Below are 17,736 nucleotides of genomic sequence, written 5' to 3'. Positions count from 1 at the left end.
TCAAAACCAAATTGTATAAATTGCCTATGTGTCTTCTTCCAACCTGTGCCCTTCCATAGACTACACTGTATTCTGTGAAACTGGTGCTATTTGAGGCCTCAAATAAATGCACAAAGACAACTGTCTCTATCACCATTTATTTGATTTTATATACATCTCTCCAGAGTAAAGCAGGAAAAATTCCACAACAACTTGGTGTCAGAAGTGGGATCATCGCAAGTTTCATCTGGAACAGCAGGACGCTGGTGGTCGCGCCAGAATTCTTGAAATTCTCCTCTACCTCGACATCAAAATTAAGGGAAGAGAGGATCAGCGCCTGACTGGAACTGACCGAACTACGCATGATCCAACGAACTCAAACTCCTCCATAAAACTCGGTGAGATGTTATATTTCCATTTTTAATATGTTATATTTCTATTTTTAAAAACTAAAGTAAGCAAACCTTATGACATTTTGTGAAAGACTATAAAGAGAAGTAAGGAGAGTTTTAGAATCTCCCAAGAAGTAAGGAGTTTAGAATCTCCCGAGAGTTTAGTATGGGTGCTAAACAGTGTAGGGAGGTAGAGACTCCTGAGGGTCCGATCGTAAATGTTATGAGGAAGAAATATGGTGAAGACAGTTTGTCAAATGTATCAATTTGGACGGAAATGTTCGGTTTTCCGAAGGGAGGTTCTTTAAGCAAATTAAAAATAAGGGACTTAAAAGAGAAGTTGCAAGAAGGAGAAGATGGTATTAGAAAGAAAAAGAAAATTAAAGTTAAGGATTTAGAAATGATAGAATGTCACAGAAAGTGTTTGAAGTACTAGGTGGATGAAGCAGAGTGTAGGGAAAGACGGCATTTAGCTGCTGCTTTAAAGAAAATAAATGTAGAAGATAAGAAAGAGAAGAAAGACAAAAAAAGTCAGATGTTTGATCATGTGTCATACCCTACCTTTGCGCTTCCCCCAACATATGTCCCTCTCAGTCCCAATCCACATAACCCATTTAACACACACATTGTCACTGTTTCTTTGTATCCCTGTCAAAGGCCGGCGTGATTCCCTCTTGGATAGCTGTCAGTTCCCACCTCTCCCTCCTGCGCAACCTGCACAAACAGATCCTCTACTAGGACCACAGACTGCCGCTACAGCAAGACTACACCACAAGAAGCAGAAGGAGGACATCGTATCCCGCCGCCACCAGAGAACAGTAATGAAGAAAAGGCTCCCACAGAATTATGGTGCCTGTTTCACCTGCAACAAACAAGGTCACTGGAGCAGAGACTGTCCAGAAATTCGCAACCGAACAACAGGAATTCAGTCATGACTACACAGCTGGAAACTGACGTCAAACAGACATTGGAGAGGTCAGTGAACACAGCCTGACAGGAGGAGAACACGCGCCGCCCGAAGCTACAGAACAGGGAAGTGACACACACACATACACACAAATTGTCAGTGCTATTGAACAGCTGCAGGAAGAAGTTATGAAACCAGTGGGCACATATGTAAAATACAATGCTAAGAATTCGTATGAAAAGTTCCCCACTCTGTCTTTGGACATCCTAGGTAAAAAGATTGTATTTTTGTATACCTGCACAGCCTCCAGCCCGGAGACACGGTGCTGATCAAGGTTTTCCGCAGCAAGAGCTGGAAAACCAGTCGTTGGCAGGGTCCATACCTCATCCTCCTCGTCACGCAGACGGCAATAAAGGTTGCAGAAAGAGCTACTTGGGTCCATGCAAGCCACTGCAAAGCCGTAACAACTCATCAGGAAAAGAACAAAGAAACAGACGACGACAAGTAGTGTGCCAAACTACCATCAGCACCACACCACACACTTCGCTACTGTTTATAATTTATTTTAGTTCACCCCTCTCCTTTCCTCCACTATGGCTGTCTCAATGCGGTCTTCTTTTTGCCAGATTTGCAGGATCCATCTGATGTATCCTACACGGCCTCAGTAATCCCAAGATTCATTGCGCGCCCAGATGATTGCAGATGATGTGGTCCTGATGGCGTCATCTGTCTGTGACCTTCAGCAGTCACTGGATCGGTTCGCAGCCGAGTGTGAAGCGGTTGGGATGAGGATCAGCACCTCAAAATCTGAGGCCATGGATCTCAGCAGGAAACCGGTGGATTGCCTACTCCGGGTAGGGAATGAGCCCTTACCCCAAGTGAAGGAGTTCAAGTACCTCGGGGTCTTGTTCGCGAGTGAGGGCACGATGGAGCGAGAGATTGGCCGGAGGATCGGAGCAGTGGGGGCGATATTACATTCGCTTTACCACACCGTTGTGACGAAAGAGCTGAGCCAGAAGGCAAAGCTCTCGATTTTCCGGGCGAATCTTCGTTCCTACCCTTATCTATGGTCATGAAGACTGGGTCATGACCGAAAGAACGAGATCACGGGTACAAGCGGCCGAAATGGGTTTTCCCAGACGGGTGGCTGGCGTCTCCCTTAGAGATAGGGCGAGCAACTCAGCCATCCGTGAGAGACTCGGCGTAGAGCCGCTGCGCCTTTGCGTTGAAAGGAGTTGAGGTGGTTCGGGCATCTAGTAAGGATGCCACCTGGCCGCCTCCCTAGGGAGGTGTTCCAGGCACGTCCAGCTGGGAAGAGACCCTGGGAAAGACCCAGGACTCGGTGGAGAGATTATATCTCCTTACTGGCCTGGGAACGCCTCGGGATCCCCCAGTTGGCGCTGGCGGATGTGGCCCGGAGAAGGGAAGTTTGGGGTTCCTTACTGGAGCTGCTGCCCCCGCGACCCGACCCCGGATAAGCAGTAGACGATGGATGGATGGTTTAGCGGTTCAGGAAACTCAGACTAATTGCATGAGAGTTAAGCCATCCCACGTGATGCTACTCAAACCTGTGCATTCCAGCTAATGAAAACCCAAAAATCAGTATCTCAGAAAATGAGAATATTACATAAGACCAATAAAAAAAAAAAAGGATTTTTAATACAGAAATGTTGGCCTTCTGAAAAGTATGTTCATGTGTCTGCACTCAGTACTTGGTTGGGCCTCCTTTTGCATGAATTACAATGCGGTGTGGCATGGAGGCGATCAGCCCGTGGCACTGCTGAGGGGTTATGGAAGCCCAGGTTGCTTCGATAGCGGCCTTTAGCTCGTCTGCATTGTTGGGTCTCGTGTCTCTCATCTTCCTCTTGACATTACCCCCAGAGATTCTCTATAGCAGTGGTCTTCACTATTTTTTACGTGAGAGCCACATTGATAGGACAAAGTCAATAGGGCCACTTTTACCGCAAAGTATGAAAAGCTACATCCAGTCATAAAAAGCATGTCTGCTTATTAATCTGTCATCCCACCCAGAACATACAATATGCAATGCAGCCAACCAATACATTCATTGTTTTCCAGAAAGAGAAGAAAGCTGCTCTATTTTTTTAATACTAATTTCTCTTCCAGGTGCGTAAATTACGTTGAATTTTGGATGAGTCGTTTAGAAATGCGGCTCCAAATGACTTCGCTTGAAACCAGAGCGGGTTTGTTTGCACATTAAGCACGAAGGGTTCGACTCGTGGAGGACAAATACAAATTCCTCTGTCCTTGCATTTGTCTTGAAATTTCCTATGCTCGTTTTGTACGGCTCATAGCCTACCTTTCTTTTTTTAACGGGAGCAGTTGTTGTCTGTCCACAAATCACATCTCCAGCATCTTCCTCTCGATTCCGCTGTGGTTTGATGCTCCAAAGCCAAATCTTAATTTTCCTCGTTTGTCACGCTTTGTTTCTGTCCAACTGGTGTGCAACTATTTTTTAAATAAGAAATCAATCCATTTTACGTCCGTAGAAACACACGCGAACTAGCGTGTAATGGTGAAAACAAGTCAACCGGAGCCAAGCTAACGAGAGTATGAAGTGCCAGGTTGGTCGTAGTATCCTCCAATTTAAATGTTCAAATTTAGCGATATACATTTTTTTTTTAGCAAATGTCCATATTCATAAGCATGCTTATGTTAACATATTTTTAATGAGCTTAAGTTTATTTATTTATATACTAGCCCACCATGTATCTACCCGTCCAAGAGCACATTCACCATTGTAGTGCTGATAGACCGCCAGAACTGGCAACTCCGCAGTGAGTCAGTGTCCGCTGAGCAAGTTTAAATATCTTGTTTCGAGTCTATATTTGCATCTTTTATCAATTATTATTATCACTTATTTGTAGGCTAATAGAGCAGACCATTTCAGTGTGTTAAAAGGTTAAATGTAATAGCCCTGCTTGTTTTTAGTGTTTTTATGAAATAGCTGTATTGACTCCATAATCATATCGATCACCCCTTTATTTAGCCCACTACCACCCGAGCCACCAATTGAGGCTTGCGAGCCGCGCAATGAGTAACACTGCTCTATAGGGTTCAGGTCAGGCGAGTTTGCAAGCCAATCAAGCACATTGATTCCATGGTCATTAAACCAGGCATTAGTATTTTTGGCAGTGTGGGCAGGTGCAAGGTCCTGCTGGAAAATGAAATCAGCATCTCCAAAAAGCTTCTCAGAAGGAGGAAGCATGAAGTGCTCTAAAAGTTCCTGGTAGACGGCTGCGTTCATTTTGGACTTGAGATAACACAGTGGACCAACACCAGCCGATGACATGGCTCCCCAAATCATTACTGACTGTGGAAACTTCACACTACACTTCAAGCAACTTGGATTCTGTGCCTCTCCACTCTTCCTCCAGACTCTGGGACCTTGATTTCCAAATGAAATGCAAAATCTACTTTCATCTGAAAAGAGGACTTTGGACCATTGAGCAATAGACCGGTTCTTCTTCTCCTTAGCCCAGGTAAGACGCTTCTGACGTTGTCTCTGGTTCAGGAGTGGCTTGACATGAGGAATGCGACAGTTGTAGCCCATGTCCTGTATACGTCTGCGCGCGGTAGCTCTTCACTGACTCCAGCCTCAGTCCTTGTGAAGCTCCCCCAAATTTTTTAATGGCCTCTTCCTGACGATCCTCTCAAGGCTGCGGTTATCCCTGTTGCTTGTGCACTTTTTCCTTCCATTCAACTTTCTATGGATATGTTTGGATACAGCACTCTGAACGGCCAGCTTCTTTAGCAATGACCTTTTGAGGCTTTCCCTCCTTGTGGAGAGTGTCAATGACTGTCTTCTGGACAACTGTCAAGTCAGCAGTCTTCCCCATGATTGTGAAGCCTGCTGAAACAAGAGACCATTTAAAGCAGGGGCGGGGAACCTCCGGCCTCCGGCCCGCGAGACCATTTGATCCGGCCCTCGAGGTAATTCAGAAACTAAAAAAACAAATAAAATAAAAAAACTGACTGTTTTTCCTGGCAAAGTTCAGGGTCCTTGAACACAACATGAGCGGAACGTGTCATCACGTGGTCATGTCACGCAAAAAACTTCAATATTAAACGAGACGGTCATTGACATCAGTGAACGCAGCATGGCGAGTGTAAAACAGAGAAAGCTGGATGCGGAATGTCGCACTTTCCAGGAGAAATTGTGTAAGTAGTAGTGTGCCTAGTTTGTGCGGACGCGCTTGCGGTGATGAAATAATAATATAATAATAATAATAATAATTAATATTCGAGCGTCATTACTGCACGAAACATGCCGAACTGCACGAGCTGAAAGGACGAGTGTTTGGATAAAGTTAACGCTCTTCGGCGGAGTTTGGCCCAACAAGCAGCTCTCTGCAGAGCGTAACATACAACCATGGACAGATAGAGAGGTAGACCACCACACCAAGAACAGACTGTTCCACCACTGCTGTGCACTTATCACTGCCATGTGCAATACTCACTTCATTTTATATCAACCACCTGGTACTTATTTTATTTTTTTATTCTATTTAATTGTTGTGTACTGCCTTTTTACTTCATATGTTCTTTTGCTGTGACAAGATACATTTCCCCGTTGTGGGACTAATAAAAGATTTCTGATAAATTCAATAATTAGTATGGCCCTCAAAGGATGTTGTAAAAAAAAAAAAAAAGGTTCCCCACCAGCATTAAAGGCTCAGGAAACCTTTCCAGGTGTTTTGAGTTAATTATCCGATTAGAATGTGACACCTGAGTGTACAATATTCAACTTTCTCACAATATTCTAATTTTCTGAGATACTGATCTTTGGGTTTTCTTTTTCTGTAAGCCGTAATCATCAAGATTAAAACAAATAAACGGACTTTTCCACGATATTCTAATTTATTGAGATGCACCTGTGTATATATATATATATTTCAATGTTAAGTGACAATAAATATTGTCAATGTTTTTAAATTGCACTTCCTTTATTAGATTTGACAGTCAGTTGTTGATGACGTGTAGATAGATGTGGAGAGAGAGAGAGAGAGAGATAGAGAGATAGATAGATAGATAGATAGAGAGAGAGAGAGAGAGAGATAGAGAGATAGAGAGATAGAGAGAGAGAGAGAGAGAGAGAGAGAGAGAGAGAGAGAGAGATAGATAGATAGATAGATAGATAGATAGATAGATAGATAGATAGATAGATAGATAGATAGATAGATAGATAGATAGATAGATAGATAGATAGATAGATAGATAGATAGATAGATAGATAGATAGATAGATGGATGGATGATGATGGATGGATGGATGGATGGATAGATAACACTAATTCATAACGCAAGTTAGACATTATGATGCTCCGGAACTTTGCTTGTGGAAACTCTCTAACTGGACCTCTTCACATTTTAGTTGAATACCCCTGACCTATGGTATAAACTATTACCCAATGATGTGTTACAACTATTGTTCACAATTCCTTTTGGAAGTTATGGCCATTAGAGCTCACACTGTGTGCGTGTGTTCTTCTGCTCCATTACCCCATGTATGTGTGCGTGTTTTGTCTACAAACTCTGGTCTCCATGGTGGGAAAAATTATCTAACGTTACCTTTCGTAGAAGCCGAAGGAAGCCATTGTAGTCCAAACCACTTGTTTCCAGCAATTTATCCTTGTTTGTTTTTTGGGAGCGGCAGTCGTAAACGTGGATCCTCCTGAAGACATTTCCTTCCGCCATGGAGGCTGCAGAGAAAAAAACACCTTCTCAACTTCAGTTCATTCGTTTTCTAAAGTTAACCAGCTAGCTATGTTGTGTACTGTCTTTAAATACGCCTTTAGGTTGTTTCAGGTCTGCTTGGTTGGTTCACACACGCCTTTTTGTTAATATGGAAGCTCGTTAGGGACATACCACACCACCACATCATCTACTTCCGCGTTATGTACCCAGGAACACCCCGCTGAGTTGTATGCGGTCTTTCGGTATCATTTCCAGGGAAATAGTTTTTGTTGGGTCAGGGTGAGGCGTGTCTGCTACACCGGAAACAGTTAGCGTAAACATTAAATCGCTTTAACAATGTCCGTGGTGGTTGTGAACACGCAGGGCTGGGTTTTGGACGCACACTCACTCATTGATAAGGGTTATTCGCGTTGCATCCGACTGAGAGATAATAATAATCAAAAGTCACATGTGGAGTTCTGTTTTAAAAGCCGGTGTTTTCAGATTTTAAAAAGCCATTTGAGTGAGAATGCCAGTGCTGCTACGGATGGAGGAAACGCGGATACGTTGCAGAAAACAGACAAACCCTCAAAGGTAAATCAGGGCCTCAAACATGTACAGCTGTCTGTAATGGCATGGGAAGTACACCTATTTAATGCAACATCACTTATCTTTTTGTTATCTAAGCAAAAACGTACATGGCTAAATGTAATGCAGTTTAATGCAACTAACTTATGATACCTGAATATTTGAATTAAACTATTCCCTGAGTCTATAAGGTGTCTTCCGAGATGGCACCACCTATAAAACTCGTTTTAAGTGGAGACACATTTTTGTACAAATTGGTTAATTGAAACAATTACAACAATAACATATTATTCATTCAGCAAATATCAATTTGACTTTCAGAAAAGGAAACGCAGTGAACTCAACCAGGGGGAAATTGAGTCACGGGCCTTCCATGAGAAGGTAGGTTGAATCTAATTGTATAACTTTAAGTCTTAGAGAACTTGTATAACTATACTTGTCTTTCCACCAGTAATGAGCATTAAAAGTGTCATGTCATGCATTTCAAATACAGTCTCTGCCAGCACAAATCTCATTAACAATAATGTATATTCACACAATGTGCTGACGCAGATCAGGTCTGCCATCCTGAAGGGAACCAAGTCTTTGGTGGACTCTGCCCGATCCCTCGGATATCTAAACAGTGCGACAGACGCAGTGAAAGAGCCTCTTCCCTCCTCTCGGGAGTGCAGGCTTGCGGCTCTTTGTGAAATGGCAAAAGAACTTCCTCTAGTGGACGATGAGCAGCAGGAGGAGTGTACTCAGTTGCTTGTTGCTGAAGATGGCTGTACGTCACACGTCGACTTGTTCTCTCGGGTAACAGAGAACAGAGCCGACAGCGCTACAGTGGTCACACTGATGGGAGAGGAATATGTAATCCCACCACACACAGCCTTCCTGGTTTCTGATTTCACAAGAATACAGCCCCTAGTCCACTGTGAGTACAATGTTGGGAAAAACTGCAAAATGTGTGAATATTTGTCCGGGCATCTGGAACAGTTTTGACAAAATGTCTTGCAGTTGTATTCACTGCACGCCTGTGGTAACTTCTTCTTTTTGAAGATTAAAGCGATTGTTTACTAAAGCTGCTCGTTTCTCACACAGATGGGAAAAGGTTTGACTTAATAGTTATGGATCCGCCGTGGGTAAACAAGTCTGTGAAAAGGAGTGGCAGGTAATTTGGCATTTTTCGAGTGTGGAAAGAGGAAAGGGACACAAGATGAGACTTTATTTGTTTCCACGGATTACATTTACATTTCAAAATAAACAGGCTAAAAGGCTGGAGGAGATAACCGATAAATGAACTGATTAGAATAAGATGAGACATTAAGTTCAACAGCTAAATACACTGTATACATTACAACCAGTAGATCCCAACCTTATTGGCTTATACCCCCTTCAAATGAAGCAATATTTACTGGAGGTCCCTGATATTGATTCATTTAATAAAAGATATATATATATATACAGTATATTATTAAATTATAGCACTTCTATAAGACAGGAGAGACCTTTCTAAGAGTCAAGCTCAAGTAGAGAAGTGTATATATTGGTTGCATTTACACATCATAACTTTTTTAACCTATTTCCGCAATGCAGATACAGTTCTCTGCCCTCAACCCAGCTCAGACGGCTGCCTATACCCCTACTGGCCTCCCCGAACTGTTTAGTAGTCACCTGGGTGACAAACCGGCCCAGCCACCTGCGCTTTGTCCGTGATGAGCTGTATCCACACTGGGGGGTAGAAGTTTTGGCCGAATGGATGTGGGTCAAGGTACAGAATCTTCCAGCTCTCTCAGTCATACACATCGAACCTTGTGTGATTCCAAATGTTTGAATCGTTTGCTTTCCCCCCCCCCCCCTCAAGGTGACCACATCTGGACAGTTTGTGTTTCCTCTGGATTCACATCATAAGAAGCCGTATGAAGTGCTGGTGCTGGGCCGATATCGTCCCTCTGAAGATAACGCCACAAGGTGAAAGATGTTTGACTTCTGCATCAGTTTCCATACTGTGTTTATGATGTAACAATGAAATGAGAATACATACTTTCAGCTCTTCAGAGACGTGCGAGGTTCCCGTGGAGGCTCAGCGTTTGATTGTCAGCGTCCCGTCAGCTCTCCACTCCCAGAAGCCTTCACTCTCAGGTAAATAGTCTAACAGTTTTCTGAGTGCTTGGTATATCCAGTACTGTTATGTGTCTTACAATGCCACCAGAGGGCAATGCTGCAACATCAGAGATTTTTATCTCGCTACACGGCTTCAATGATTAGATATGAATCCCATCACAGTCCGCTGTAACCTGCGCATAAAACAACGGCACTAAATCTGACTCAGTTCTTTAGGTTTGCAAGGCTGAAATTTTAGCCAACTGATTTTATTCCATGTTAGAACATGACCAGAGTTACGACACGCACAATGATGACTACAGTGTGCTGTTGGATGAGAAAGGAACACACTAAAGTAATGTATTATTCATTATTGTCATTATATAAAGTAGAAATATCACACTTTTAAATGTATAACTTGCTTTTCTACCACAGAAAGTTGCCAATTTCTTTTAGAGAATTATGTTGGAGGAGAGATAACCTCTCAAAACACAACATGCAGGGTCTCTATTGATTTAAATCCTCAACACGTTACAGGTCAGATTTGTCAGAGTGGGGACTTGTGTGATTTAACCAAAGTGTCCTATCTGCACGGATTGTGGCGTTGCAAGACTTGACTTCCAACATGGACTCTGGTACTTGGCATCAATGTAGAACCTTGACAATGAATATGCAGGGTGTGTGAATAAGAGGCTTGACGTCATGTCCCTCCCTCTCAGGGGAATGCAATTTATTGTGCAGGATGGAAAGCAAAAACACTGCCCGTGTTCGCCGGCGCCCTTTTAGAAGCTCAGGAAAAAGCCTCCACCTCCATGGAAGTGGCTGGATATTGTTAAAAAATGAGATTTAAAACATGAATGTGGAGCGGTGATACCGTAGAGATGAAGTAGATTAGCACACCGATTGTGTGATTCTTTGACGCTCAGCAGTTTTAATCACAACTGGTTTAATAAGAAGCTTTATTTGTTGTTGTGGAGGTTTTTTTCTTTCTTCATTTAGATGTGCACGGCTGCAGAAGATGTAGAGACTTAATTGCACGAATAATTAAAAGACAAAAAACATTTTTTAATGAATGTGTGTACTACTAAATGGTCAGCATCTGTAGCTGTGTACCTCAGGTGCATTGTTTAACCTCTGTTACTGTGCCCCTTTCTTTAGGTTTTCTAAAAGCTCTGTTTGTAGTGGGTGTGGCTCAAAGCCGTGAGTGTAATAATTGTAAATTGCAGGTTGTCATGAAATATTCTAACTCTTACAGAGCTGCCAATAAAAGCAGAACCGTTTGTTTATTCAACAAGATCATTTAACACCGCGGGGCTTGAGTTTTCTTTTGTATACTCCTGTAATGGATTATGCAACTGCTAGAAAGTTCAAATATGTCCCGAGACCTTTTGGCATTAATCAGCCCGAGCTTTCTTCCTCTCCTCTCGAGCTACCATCCCTGTGATTCTGCTGCACCTTGAGCACGGCAGGTCTGCCGGAGCCAGTGGGCAGCCTCGGTGGTGTGAAGACACAACCCTCAAGTGTGCAGCGGTGAAAAGCCCTGACCCACTTCTCCTCCCCTCTCCGATGGCGCTCCTATCGCTGACATTCTTTGGTTGCTATGGAGATATAAGGAACACCATTACTGATATAACACATCCTTGCCAGATGGTCAAGCTGCAGGGGTGGGGGGGGGGCAACATTTTCTCTTGATCCTCTGAGGAAGATGTACCATTGGTGAAGTTTTTGCTTTAAATTAGCATTAATATCATATTTAAAAAATAATAATATTGGTGGACCTTGTGCTCATCTGTAAGCAGATAAAATATCTGTTAAGCAACAAGAAGCACAAGAAAGCGAAACATTCATTGTCCTTTTTGGGTGTTACAGCCACATACGAGTGAGTGTGGCATCAGCGCAATAGTGGAAAATGTTTGGTTAAAATCTGTCCATTTAGAAATGTATAAATGAAGATGGGGCCAAAAACAAGACCCTGTGGGACTCCACTTGTGTAGAGAGAATCACATTCCTTATATGATATCTTGGAAAAGTAAATATATGGCATCTTCTACTTCATCCATCTATGGTTGTAATGTATTAATATATAGATACCATTAATACAGGGGTACACAAATTAGATGAGCAGTGTATCAAGTAGTATAATAGAAGCCATGGCATTAGCGACGGTACTGTAATGAAGTATTGGAACAGTCCTGTGCAACACGAGGAGCCTGCCAGGCAGAATATCTAATATGTTACTAGTCCAGAGTAAGTAACCCCTTCCTTTGCATCAGGCCTCTCGGCAGAAGTTTCATATGTTGTTCCCTTTCAGAATTAAGACAATTAGACCTTTTTATTCTCTGTTCAACTTTGAGAGCTGAGTCACCGCTTGAGGTTGAATTAGTCTGAGAGCTGCATGTTTGGCCTTTCCTCTCTGTGACTCTGTCTCTGTGACGTGCAAAGGAAGAGAAAATGGGAGGCAGGACACCACATTGTGCAGGTTGGATCGGTTTGGGGGGGGGGTGGGGATCAGGCTTTCGAGCTCATTAACTCCCTGAGTGTTGGCGGAGGCGAGTGTCGGGATGGTTTGAGCATGCACACGAGCAGACAGAGCAGCACCAGGGCAGAGGAAGTGAAAAGTATCTGTCAGGCCTGCCTCTCCTGGAATATCATCCGTTATAGACTCAAGGTCACTGCCAGTCTCCACATAGAAAAGTGTGTGCTGTGGTGTGAAGGAGCTGGGCAGCTGCCAGTGCTGTCCTCTGTCTATTACAGAGCAAAGTGTCTCCATAAGAAATGGATGCAGTGCAGAAATCTTACAACCTGAATTTTTCATCTCTCGAGCAACTGCATCGTGGCCCTGAAAGCCACAATGTTCACTCCTACTCCATTTCATTTGGAGTAAATTCATTAATTGCTCATGTGTTTACAGGCGGGGCAGGTTTGTGAGCACTGTGTCAGAAGAACGGCTTTCATTACATGGTGCATTTTCTTAATGAAAACTGTGTCTTTTTTTATTTTATTTAAAGAGTAACTTTGCATTAGGTTTTGGAAAGAGGAAGAATAAACTTTAAAAAGCACATTCGTGGACTCCAGGGTGTGTCAGTGCACCGTGACATCACTGTTTTAGGCGTGGTTACAGGTGCAACAGACATGAAGCCTTTTCCCACAGAGGGCAGTAAAATGCTGCTTTTCAGCCTTGACTCAGAAAACCTAAAGGGAGGGGTTTTTTGGGTCTAGAGGTGAAATATACTGTTGCCATGTGAAGTTTGCAATTTAAATTTTAAGGTGATAGGACACGCACAGCTTTGGGATTAAACGAGCCACATTAATTCCTCTTCCTCATTCCTTTCTTTCCATAGAGGTGTTGAAGCCCTACATTGGAGCTGAAGCAGAGTGCTTGGAGCTTTTTGCCCGAAGTCTTCAACCTGGATGGACCAGCTGGGGCAACGAAGTGATCAAATTTCAGCACACAAGCTATTTCTCCTTGATGCCTGCCGATAACGGAGCAGACGACAGACCCACAGCCACACCAGTGTTAAGCTCATCTGGAGAATCCTCTCACTGTCCCACCACTGTGGACCAATGACTGACCTTCAACACGTGTCACATCAGTATTTGAGTGTGTTTTTTTTAAAATAAAGATCCAACACCAGAATACTTCTTTACCAGTTGCTTTTGATCTGTACTTATCATGCATGTCGGACCTTTGATTCCTTTATTTTTTTAAGGACGGGGTCTACATTTTAAGGTAGTGAACCACAGGGCTGATGGTGCATCTGGAGAGATGAAAGTGCATTTCTGTGCAGCTATGTTTTTAACATCCCACACTGCATTGACACTCTAGGTTTATTTATTTCTTTTGAGTAATCTTTGGCACAATATGTGTCTTAAGGATGATCAAAGCATTTCTATTTTTAGTCATTTTATGCTGTTTTGAACTGAATAAAACATTTTTTCCACCTAAGAAAAATATCCAATGCACTTGGTATGTAGCCGTCCTTTGACAGAACTTCAGTTGAAAGTTTTCACTTGAACAACACAGTGCTGTATCCTGTCAAGGACGCCCAGCTGCACTTTACATAATACCGCCGTGAATATTCCGCGTTTCTCGTACTCCAGATGTGTCACACTTCTAACCGCCAGCATGGACATTAAATCTACCTTTTCCTATAGGGTGGGGGGTGGGGGGGGGCATCTCTAATAAGTCTGGTCTCCAGAGAGATGGTAGGTGGTGTTGTGGGAACGAGCAGAGGATGAGTTACTGTACGGACACTGCAGCAGTTTCCAGCAGGATGATTTACACATTAGCTCGCACAACCAAGATGCATCTATTTCTCCTCATCTGAAATCGAAGTTATTAATAGATTTCCAAATAAAAAACAAAAGGGACTTTAAGCAAAAAGTTAAAATGGATTTCACAATAAAATATTGGGTGATTGAAGATGGATGGGATATTAACTGCTGTCATGTTTGATTAGTTTTAAATACAGCCACATTTTTATGATGCTCTAAATCCTAACATGCTGTTTTCAAGGACAGAAAGAAATTGCAGAGGAAATTGCAAATGAATTCTCTTTCAATAGAAAGAAGTCCATAAATACACACGTGTGGTTAAAGGTTACTACGCACATTTCAGAAACAAAAGAAGAATTAGATGTCGTGATGAACAGTGTTTTGCGGTGGAGACGAAAGGTACTCAACATTGCCAATCAGGTCGCCAAGGATTTCTCGTTATTGTCTGCGTTCCCACGGAAACGAAAGGTAAATAAAAAAAAAACTCATCACTCATCCTTGAACATTTCTCAGAAACAGTTTCCTTTATGAAACACGCCACCTATTAATAATTGATATGGGCATTTGACGCATGAAAAAAGTATTCTGCATGACGCATTTTGTTTCCATTGATGTTTTCCCTCCTGCTCTTTTAAACCTTATCCATCATCCGTCAAGCTCCTTGGTGAAGGTCTACAAACTGCAACACTTCATCTGCTAACATCACAGACTTCATTCTGACAGTTACCATATATGGTGAAGAAATATGAAGGGCTGCTTTCCTCTTCTGAGACATTTATTGAGATAAATGACAAAAAAGATGTAATGAAATCCAAACACAACTCTACCTCAACACACCGTGCCAAATATCTGACACTTTCCTGGCCTATTTTTTTATCAATAGTCATCTCTAGACTACGCAATCATTGCCTAAAAGCCTACAACGTATTACAGAGTGATGTCACCGCGCCCGGTCATCATCTCTCTTCCAGGCGCCAGCGGATGGCGCGTCCTGTCGAACAAAGAAGCTCCATGAGTGAAGACCCTAGGCATCCCCTTTTCTTCCAGCTTCCTTTCCTACTCTGCTGAATGTGGTTGTTCACCAGGAGCAGGAGCCGCACCTCAAATGAGCACTGATTGCTGTTGGTTTTGTGGGGATGAGATGGAGGACTAAGAGCATTCACATGTCAGATTTCCCTCAAACCTACCGCAGATCACCTCGTGTGCTGTACAAATATGTCACATGCCAAAAAAGTTGTATTTTTATGTCAAATCCTAATCTTGATTTGAAAAAGTGTGTTTGAAGTAATGAATGATTCTGCGCCGTCCCAAGGGACTGTCCCGTACGGCCAATAGTAAACCAACAGACATATTTCGCCATGTAATCTTGTGTATGAGAGTGTTGGAGAAAATGTTGCTGTAAACACTCACACGCTTTGTCAACAACTCCGCTCACGGAGGGACAAACAAAGCCTTTGGTTTGGAGACAGCCGTGCAGCAAACTGCCAGCCATCACGGCTAGATCTCCCACAGGAGGCTGCGGGGGGGAAGAGAGATAATTATTTCCTAAGAGGTGCTGCTTCTCTTCATCTGTCTCCATCCCTCGGCCCTCTCCTCTGCGATGCCTTTGCTAGACAGGCGCAGCTACGCAACAACTACAATGAAGGAACATTTAGTAGTTTCATCATGCAGCATCATCAGAGAGAATGTGAAATCTGAAGTTGGGTGTGCTGACGTACAAAACGATTCCCGAGGTATACATTTATTACCACCAACTCTGATGTTTATGGTAGCAGATCTAGTATATTCTTTTTAAATTTCTAATGAAAAAAGAAGAAGAAACACCGCCAGTGGATCTTTCTAACTGAGGGCTCTCTTATTACTTTCCCTTCTACATGCAGCAAAAATAAAGTTCTGATCTCTTCACACATATTGTTACACACAATATCACGGACGCTTCTTTTTCTCTGACTCGGACTTCTCCTGATATTATTAAATATTAGTTCCTTAAACAGGCAGCGTGTGGGTGGGCTTTGATTTCCTTTCTGATACACATTCAAATGATAATTTCATCTCCTCAAAGAATTCATTTACCTCCAAGTTGGAGATGAGAGGAATCAAAGCAAATTCTTTACAGAATATCTTCAATGTATTCATGAAGATGTAGACTCTGGCAACATAATCTGATTTAACGTAGTGCCGTGTACTATGAAATGTTTCAAAGTCACCCAAGGGACACGATATATCTGGCTGTCATTAAATATACATATGAAGAGAGGAGAGAGAGCACGTTTCAGAGCTAAATCCAGACACGCTGTGTAGAGCAAGAGCACACCGCAGCTCACACTTCTTTTCTGAACAGGAGTCACTTCTGAAAAGGCACAGTATCCGGACTTATGTGTAACTGTGAATGGACAGTAAAGTAAAATACAACTTGGATCAAAGTTGTATTAAGTTTCTTCATTAAAGGGATTAGTTCAGATGTTTGGATGGCGGTCGGCACACCTCCAGTTTGGAGAAGCAGACAGGAGTTACCGCTTCTACTTCTGTCGACGAGGACGCGAATGGTATTTCAGCCACCTTAAAGAAAACTTTAAGCGTAGGCTACCTTGAGTCAGACCTTTCCAACGAGGGAACTGAAGCTGTTATCTATGCTCTCGCTAAAGCCGCCAGACTCCCTTTAAAAAAACAGTAATTTTACCTCGCAGAACACAAAGTCACACGATAACACTGTCACAGTTCTGTTCCTTTAAGTCTTGCTTACCCAGTAGTGTGGCACTCACTCACCTGCTAGCCATGCCCCCTCTTGCAGCTCACCTGATTCTCTGAGGTAGTATTTAAGCCTCCTCTGGCCGCCACTTCACTGCCAGATTGTACTCTGCATCATGCAAGTCTTTCCAGCGCTCTTCCCTAAACAGATCTATCGTTGCCGACCCTGCCTGCCCCTGACCTGAATTTGTTCATGCACAAACGTTTTTACATGAAGTCACATGTCCAAAGAATGTTTAAAGAGCCCGTGCTAATGACAAGTAGGAAGTCCTGCTGCAAGCCACTGACAGCCGAGAGCTAACAAGCTGAGAATTAAACCAAAAAGAAACCCTGCGCCAGATAGAACTGCAGAAACACACACATGTTGCTCAGTAGTTTTCTGCCATTTTATTCCACGGGTGCTGTACTTTTTACATGTTCTGTTTTAATTTGATTTACATTAATTAGTCCTCCCTGTCACTGTGTGGGTTTGGCTTGATGCCGCTCTCCTCCCGCCACACATCCAAAGACTTGCATGTCAGGTGGAATAGAGACTCCTAATTGCCCACTGGTCTATTTTACTCCCCTATGCCCAGTGCATGATGGGATAGACTCTATATTTTTCAGTAGAAATATATAGAAATGCTTATTTCTGTATCGCAGGGCTGAACCGGTCCTCTTTCTCTTCAGCTGTTCATTTTGACAGTCGCTCTCCGCATATTGACAGAAAGTTTAAAGACAATATTTCAAATGTCGCACCTCCCAAGGAGTATAAATGTGACTGAAACTATTCCTTGACTGCTTTCCCCCCGGGGCTTCCTGGAAAGTATTAGAACGTCCATTCGCAACAAGCTCATTTTCAGATTCTTTCAAGCTTTTCTCGCTGCTTCCCGTCAACATTCAGTGTCAGCGAGGCCTAATGGCAGATGGACAGATGGACAGATGGACTGCTCCATCCATATTCATTCACAGGATACCTCGTGTCTCTCATGTTAAGATCTGTCTGTCAGCAAGCAGCATGTGTCAGTGAGTCAATGAAAAGGTGTCAAAGAGAAAGAAAAAGGACTGTTTGAACATCTAAACATGA

The 17,736-nt window shown here is 42.9% G+C and overlaps 2 protein-coding genes across 2 annotated transcripts in view; one reads left to right on the top strand and one right to left on the bottom strand.

Moving 5' to 3' along the window:
* smchd1 (structural maintenance of chromosomes flexible hinge domain containing 1) overlaps positions 1-7,132 on the bottom strand; it is a 31,269-nt gene extending 24,137 nt beyond the window's left edge. Inside the window, exon 1 of the mRNA XM_029457616.1 lies at positions 6,870-7,132. Coding sequence (XP_029313476.1) covers positions 6,870-6,995 — 126 coding nt within the window. The 5' untranslated portion in view covers positions 6,996-7,132. The remainder of the gene's footprint in view (positions 1-6,869) is intronic.
* Positions 7,133-7,192: 60 nt separating this feature from the next.
* mettl4 (methyltransferase 4, N6-adenosine) lies at positions 7,193-13,286 on the top strand. Its single transcript, XM_029457617.1, has 8 exons — positions 7,193-7,568; positions 7,884-7,943; positions 8,115-8,478; positions 8,646-8,715; positions 9,141-9,315; positions 9,409-9,515; positions 9,595-9,686; positions 12,989-13,286. Exons 1-8 carry the CDS (start codon positions 7,332-7,334, stop codon positions 13,213-13,215), a joined length of 1,332 nt encoding a protein of 443 aa, XP_029313477.1. The 5' UTR covers positions 7,193-7,331; the 3' UTR covers positions 13,216-13,286.
* The last annotated feature ends 4,450 nt before the right edge of the window (positions 13,287-17,736 follow it).

Source organism: Cottoperca gobio, chromosome 20 (genome assembly GCF_900634415.1).
Source record: "Cottoperca gobio chromosome 20, fCotGob3.1, whole genome shotgun sequence".
NCBI lineage: Eukaryota > Metazoa > Chordata > Actinopteri > Perciformes > Bovichtidae > Cottoperca > Cottoperca gobio.
Note: the sequence above shows the minus strand (reverse complement) of the source record. Positions and strands in the feature narration are given on the sequence as shown.